This window comes from Elephantulus edwardii, unplaced genomic scaffold (assembly GCF_000299155.1).
Source record: "Elephantulus edwardii isolate Elephantulus edwardi_28Jun2011 unplaced genomic scaffold, EleEdw1.0 scaffold00055, whole genome shotgun sequence".
In the NCBI taxonomy this organism is placed as follows: Eukaryota; Metazoa; Chordata; class Mammalia; order Macroscelidea; family Macroscelididae; genus Elephantulus; species Elephantulus edwardii.
Genome location: NW_006399805.1, coordinates 9156882 through 9164328, shown reverse-complemented (window position 1 = coordinate 9164328; position 7447 = coordinate 9156882). Strand labels below are relative to the sequence as shown.

Sequence of the window (7447 nt, the reverse complement as noted above, 5' to 3'; positions counted from 1 at the left end):
TGTGCATGTACCGTCAAATCAGATCTGACTGGTACAGGAGGAGATTGTCCCTCCTTCCCCGGCAGAGCATCTGGTGGATTCGAACCGTGCGCCTCTGGGATTGTAGTTGCAGCTCCTTACCACTAGGCCACCAGAGCTCCCCCAAAAAGGTTGGAAGTTCTAATCCACTAGTCACTCTTAGAGAGGATGCCCTGGAGTTCTGCTGTTTGGTTATCACAGAGGAAGGCAGAATAAATGCCTGATTCTTTCTCTTTATATCTCAATCTTTTTTAGTAATCCATGTCTTAGCAATCTCTAGTGATGACTAGTGAACTCTTATTTTTTCTTTTTCTTTTTTTTTTTACTTTTTTTTTAAATTTTATTTTATTATTTTTGTGTGCGTGTACCGTCAAATCAGATCTGACTGGTACAGGAGGAGATTGCCCCTCCTTCCCCGGCAGAGCATCTGGTGGATTCGAACCGCGCACCTCTGGGATTGTAGTTGCAGCTTCTTGCCACTAGGCAACCAGAGCTCCCCTCTTCTTTTTTTCTTTTCTTGTTGTGTACCATCAAGTCAGATCTGACTGGCACAGGAGGAAATTGCCCCTCCTTCTCCAGCAGAGCATTTGGACTGTGAGGCTTCAAGATTGCAGTGCAGCCCTTCTTTCTTAGGTTTTATTGTGGTTAAATGTGTATCATTAAAAGGCTACCATTTAAACCATTTTAATATAGTTTAGTGATACCATGCTTTCATCACTTCTGTCCATTTCCAAATCTTTTCTTCACCTCAGAGACTGAAGACTTCCTGCATTTCTCCAGGCCCCAGTCCCTAATGACCTTAATACCACTAGGAGCGAATGCATTTCTGTGTATTTACAGTGTTACACTGGTTGCATCTTGGGATGTTCAAATTGTTATCTTAGGGACTTTTCTTGCTTTTGAGGGTTTTGGCTTGTTTTACATTTTAATCATCTTAACATTGCATGGAGTCTTTGAGTGGCTCAAATGGTAGTGTGCTTGAACACTAACTGCAGAGTTGGGAGTTCAAGTGCACCTTGAGATACCTTGGAAGAAAGGTCTGGAGGTCGCTTCCTATGGATCATACCAGCCCGAGCCCACTGCCGTCAAGCTGGTCTGACTCATTGTTACCCGATATTTACTATGAGGGTAGAGGTCACAGCCATTTAAAACCTGCTGCAGCAGACCTCTGCTCTGACAGCCACAAGGTCACCATGGGTCAGGGTCAATGCCATGGTACCTGGGTATCACCGCTCCTGGGGGGGAGTTAGTTTGCCATGGATACTGTCTCTTGCCACCTTCCTTCTGGAATGGAGGGAACGTCTGCCTCACGGACTGTGCTTCCTTTCAGTTCTCCAGTTCGTGCCGCAGAGTGTGGACACTGGCTTCTGCAACTTCACCCAGCGCATTGAGAAGGGCCTGATGGTCGCGCTTTCAGAAGTGAGGAGGCACTCGCCGGGTGCCCAGAACCTCACGGTGCAGGTGAGAGTATCCCCAGGTGCAGAGCAGAACCAGGATATTATTGCCCTTTGTGTTCCCCCACGACACACACACACACACACACACACACACACACACACACACACACACATTCTCTCTCTCTTTCTCCAAGAAGCCACTGTTGTTGAGTCAACAAAGAGAATACAAAGGCCCCCATGGAATTTCTCAGGCTGTGAATACTTACGGAAGCAGACTGCTACATTTCTACCTAGTTTCTTCCAATCTTATTACTGCTGGGTTTATTCCTTTTATCTAATTTATTGTTATTTCACAGATGGTGGGGGGGTATATAAGCATGTGCTTCATTCAACTCTTAATGTGACATTTCCAGTCAATGAAACAGTTTGTAAAGGGGAGACTTTGAAAGTTTCCTGTCTTTATAGAGAAGAGCCAGGGCTGGTACCCTGAGGGGGAAGGTGGCAGCGGGGTTGTGGCTCTCCCCCTGCAGGTCCTGAACGTCACCAGGGGCCCCTCCCAGCCAGCACGGCGGGGCCCCGTCAGCATTGTCTTTGCTGTCCGGAGCCCCAGTGGCTATCTCAACGGCTCGGAGGTGAGCGAACTTCTTCGGAACCTCAGTGTGGTGGAGTTCAGCTTCTACCTTGGCTATCCTGTGCTGCAGATTGCCGAACGTGAGTACCGGGAGTGGGGGTTATGGGGTCAAGGGGCAGAGGTCAAGGACCTGGGGGGAGGCTAGGGGCTGGGAGTCAGAAGACCGGGGGCAGAAACTGGCACCTGGGGGTGGGGTGGGGACTGGAGACATGGGGGCTGAGGGCTGGGGGTCAGGGACCCAGAGTCTGGGGAGCAGGGACCAGCAACCTGGGAGGTCTGGAGGCTAGGGGCTGGGGATGTGGGAACCAAGGGCTGGTAGGCACTGGGGGCTGAAACCAGAGGTTTGGAGGTCTAGGCTCGGGGACCAGGGATGGGGGTGGGTGGTAAACAAGGGTGGGGCTGGAGGTCAGGGGGCTAGAGGACTAGGAGGTCAGTGATCAGGGAGAAGGAGGAGCCAGAGGGCAGGAGTTCGGGGCTGGTGACTAGTGGGCCAGGAGACCTGTGTGTCTGGGGTCAGGAGTAGGGGACCTGGGGCCAGGTCACAGGCAGACTTCACTGGGGACTCTTGTTGTCATGTGGGACACCTGGCTGGACCCCGGGGTGTGAGTCAGGTAGAAGAGAGCTCCGTAGATTCAGCCAGGGTCCTTGATGGTTCTCTTTGAGACTGAAGGAGCAATATTGAGAAAATAGCATTCTAATTCTATGAAAATGGTACCCCAGTTCTGGGGATAAATAATTTCCCAGTTTTGCAGAAATATGACCCCTGTTCTGGAAAAAATAATAGCTCCTTTCTGGAAGAAATAATACCCCAGTTCTTGGGGGCAGTACCCTAATTCTGGAAAACTAGTATTCCAATTCTGAGGAACGTAGTACCTGATTCTCGAAAAATCCTCCCCCAGATCTGGAAAAGGCAGCCTTTAAGGATGGAGAATGGAAGTGCAGTGGCAAGGATGAGGGTGGGAGGAGCATTTAACCACAGCACGTAGCAGAAGGGAGCTTTGGGGAGCAATGGGACAGCCTGTGTGTCCAGTATGTGGTGGTGACAGAGCCCACAAAACTAAGTACATGCCCGAAAGAGTAGATTCTGCTGTGTAAACCTGAAAATAAAGCAGATCATCAATGGAAACAAATCTTTGCTTTCTGTTTAAATCAATGAAATCCACAGTGCGACTGTCAGGGAACCCAAACCTAAGTGCATTGCTGTCCAGTTCACCCCAACTTGCAGCAACACTGCAGAACAGAGCAGAACGCCCCCCCGCCCCCGTTCTCAAATCCACCATCCTGAAGTGGACACTGCGGGACAGAGCAGAACGCCCGCAATCCTCAAGTCCACCATCCTTGAAGAAGCAGACGGCGTCATCTTTCTCACAGAGTCACTGGTGGATTCGAACCGTTCACATTTTGATCAGCTTAATGCTTTAACCACGGCAACACCAGGGCTCCTAGTAGCAGGCGTAGGGACCTTTTTTTACATGGGAAAAGGTCTGTTCCAGTCGTTCGTTCCTAAGTAGGCAGGGAGCACTGATCCGTGCTCCAGCACGTATGAGCAGGGCAAACACTAACAGAAACCAGTTGCAGAAGCCCACGTATGTCTTACTCCATTGATAAGCAGCGTGTTGGATGGACGAATCACAGCTGACCCCTGTGGCCGGGCTGGGCCTCGGGTCGGGGGCAGGGAGAGTGATGCTGGCGTACTGTGAAAGTGATCACTGTGAGTGATGTTTTGTGGAGGTGTGAAGCATGGGTCTGAGCATGACTGCACACCTTCAAGTGTGCAGAAAGCCACTACCTTATGCCCCTTTAGAGTGGGGGGAGTTCTGTGTCTGCCCAGGGGCTGTAGTTATTGGGTGCCGTCCAGTTGAGGGTGACTTGGCGACCCTGTGAACAACAGATCCTATCCTGTGCCGTCCCCACCGTCTCTGACACGTTTCTGCAGTCGCCATGTCAGTCACTGGAGGTCTTTCTCTCTTTGACCCTCCATCATTTCAAGCCTGATGTCCCTTTTCTAGGGGGTTGACACAGTGACCGCAGCAATGGGCTTGATCATGTCAGAGATTGTGAGGATGGCTCAGGACAGGACAGGGTTAATTCTGTTGTTCACAGGATGGCTGTGAGTCCTACTCGACTAGACAGCATTTAACAACAACAGCAGCAAGCCAACGGCTGTGAGACGGAGTTTCACCATCTCTCCCTCCAATAAGCACTTTGGCTGCACTTTCCTCAAGACGTATATGTTTGCTTTTTGGCAGTCCATGGGATATTCAGTTCTCAGATGCCACTGAAAGAGAAAAATAGCAGATTTCAGAGTTGAAGGCAGGGAAAAAGAGCACAAATTCTTTTTTCAAAATCAAGCACCAGATGGCCTAGTGATTGCTGATGGGTGCTGTGTGGTGCTTGTTGGAGGATAAGGAATAACTTGCAACAAAGGTACACAGACAGGAATAGAGGCGTGCTTTAACGACGGCCTTCAGTTAGGCACAGGACATGTGTGGCCGAAACAATGACAATCCCAATCACAGTGACCATGACAAGGGCACAGCAGGCATTGGCCAGGACCATCCCAGGTGAGCAGGGCCAGCGGTCACCTTGCCCTGGGTCATCCCTGGGAACCGTAGGGTGAGTGATCAGGAACGAGGTGAAAAACAAGGACATTCGCAGGGACGGGGTGCTGATCTCGATGGGAAACCGAGAGCCTGTGAGGCAGAGTGGTGGCTCCATCTCCCCCACCCCCTTTCTCCTTGACAGGAACCCTGGTGTTGCAGGGGTTGCAGTGTTCAGCTGCTGACTGAGAGGCCAGTGGTGTGAACCCAGCAGCCGCTCTGGGAGAGAAAGATTCTCCTGTAGATTCGCAGCCTGGGGAACCCCATGCAGCTGCTGTCCTCTGTGCCACCAGGTCACTGTAACTTGAAATTGACTTGATGACAGTCATTTGGATTTACTTTCTCCTCAAGTCTCAGAACAGCTTCCAGCCTGTGTCCTTGCACCCATCCTTAGGTGTCGATGGTGCTAGAGTGGTGCCCTGAGGTGCAGTGTATTAAGAGGTGGGCTGCTCCCCAAATCTGCCAGCTGCTCTAAAGAGAAAGATGATGAAGTCTTCTTCCATAAAGGTTCACAGCTGGGAACCCCAAGGGGCCCGTTCTGCTCTGGCCTGTTGGGTGGCTGTGCTATTTGTTGTTGGGTGCTGGCAGGTCAGCTCCCACTCAGGGTGACTCTGAACACGGAGCTGAGCCGTGCCCTGTCCTGTGTCACCCTTACCTTCTCTGCCATGGTTGAACCCATTGTCACAGTCACTGGACTAGTCCATCTTGTTCAGGGGCTTTCTGTCTCTGACCCTCACTTTCCCCACAATGTCTTTTTCCAGCGATTGGCTCCTCTTCACAACATGCCCAAAGCATGTAAGATGAAGTCTCACCATCCTTGCCTCCAAGGGGGTGGCATTGCCTCCAAGGCAGACGTGTTTGCTTTCTGGCCATCCCAGGGATACGCTTTTCCAGCACTACAATTCAGATCTTCAGTCTGCCTGATTCACTGTCCAGCCTTCACATGCATGTGAAGCACTGGAAATTATTGTTTGGATCAGGCGTACCTTAGTCTTTAAATTGACGTCCTTGCTGTGAGTCGGCATCGACTTGATGGCTGTGGGTTTGTGTGGGGAGCCTGTGTTCCGACTCACTCAGTTGGTCCCCAGAGCAAGAGCCTTTCTGACTGCTGCAAATATGGTGTTCACAGATTCTCCTTCCCTCATGCCCTGTTTCCTTTTCCCAGCTTTCCAGTATCCACAGCTCAACCTTTCCCGGCTCTTGAAGTCCTCCTGGGTGAGAACAGGTATGCTCAACTCATGTCCCGTGTGGGAGCCAGAAGGATAAGCGGTCTGTGGGGGGAATTGAGATCAAAGCTGATGCTGCTTCCCAGATCTAAATCCAGGGCAACGTGTCCCTCGAATTCTTGGCAGAGAACGGCGGGAAGGGGTGGGGAGCTGGGGGTTGGGGGACTCTGCCCGCTGGGTTCTGACATGAAAGGACTAGCATTCCTTTAAAACCCGTGTGCTGGTTGCAGGCAGAGCTGGGCTGTCTTCTGACCCAGAACAATGTGATGTTCAGATGTAAGCATCCCTTATTTCCTAAAATTTCTATTCACTTGGCTTTGGAAGGACCAGCACACAAGCTTTTCTGTCGAGGTGGCCTGAGTGGGGTATCCTTTCCAGCCTCGTGGAGAAGTGGAGCAGTGGTCACCTGCTCCTGGACCGGTGGGCACACGGGCAGTGCCCATTGTGGGGAACAGGCATGCAGAGTGGTTGTGGGGCCTCAGCTCCTTGCTAACACCCACCGAAGATTCTCCACAAGTATGTTGGCCTCAGTTCCAGATAATTCTCCCAGCTGCAAAGTGCTGAGCCCATGGCCCTCTCGCAAAGAGATTTAAACTTGTTCTGGCTGAAAAGCACTTGCTTTTTCCATGTGGTGCTGACGGGCCTCAGGGTGGACCCTCTCGTTTAGAGCAGGTACTGCCTTTGGGCCCTTTGATCTCGAGCAGGTTGTGGGTCCAGGTTCTCAGTTCGGAGCAGGCAGGACCTTGAGCGCCTTCCGTGTTTTGGAAGATGGGCAGGCAGAGCATTTGGTCTTGGTCGGGACTTGTAGCTCTGAAGCGTCTGCAGCGCTGAGTTTCTGACCCTTCTGGCCGTTAGTCTCCATGATACTCAGATCCAGAGCTGCAGATAAGATCTGGGCATGGCTTCCTGTTCATGCTCACCTTCCCTGCACTCGCTCCTCTCTAGGGCGAGCATTTCAGAACAATTCCTGCAATTCCTGTTACACATATTCACACGCACACACAAACACATATGCATGCACACATGTGCATACTCTTCCATGTGCTCACACACATGCATATGTGCATGCATACACATGTGCACCTGCACAAAATACACTTTAACGTGCTACACTGCACATGGGCACACTTTCATTCATATGCACACCTGTACACATGGCCACAGACATATATACATGTAGCACATCCACATGTACACACACCACCTTGCCTTCCTCTCTACTGGCTAGCCTACTGGGGTCTGTGTGTCTCTCTCTGAACACAGTCCTCCTGGGCGTCTTTGAGAAGCAGCTTCAAAACGAAGTCTTCCAAGCTGAGATGGAGCGCAAGCTGGCCCAGCTGATCAGTGAGGTCCTCTCCCGGCGGCGTGTGTGGAGGAGAGCCACTATGGCTGCCGGCAGCAGCGTAGTGCAGGTGAGCAAGGAGTGGGGTGCAGGTGAGCAGTGGGGTACAGGTGAGCAGGGAGGTGCAGGTGAGCAGGGAGGTGCAGGTGAGCAGGGAGGTGCAGGTGAGCAGGGAGGTGCAGGTGAGCAGTGGGGTACAGGTGAGCAGTGGGTTGCAGGTGAGCTGTGGGGTA

At 51.6% G+C, this 7447-nt stretch overlaps 1 protein-coding gene across 1 annotated transcript in view; it reads left to right on the top strand.

Moving 5' to 3' along the window:
• KIAA1549 (KIAA1549 ortholog) overlaps positions 1 to 7447 on the top strand; it is a 72152-nt gene that overhangs the window by 16998 nt on the left and 47707 nt on the right. The window contains exons 5-8 of the mRNA XM_006887215.1: positions 1349 to 1479; positions 1946 to 2126; positions 5812 to 5871; positions 7136 to 7284. Of these exons, the coding sequence (XP_006887277.1) occupies positions 1349 to 1479; positions 1946 to 2126; positions 5812 to 5871; positions 7136 to 7284 (521 nt within the window). The remainder of the gene's footprint in view (positions 1 to 1348; positions 1480 to 1945; positions 2127 to 5811; positions 5872 to 7135; positions 7285 to 7447) is intronic.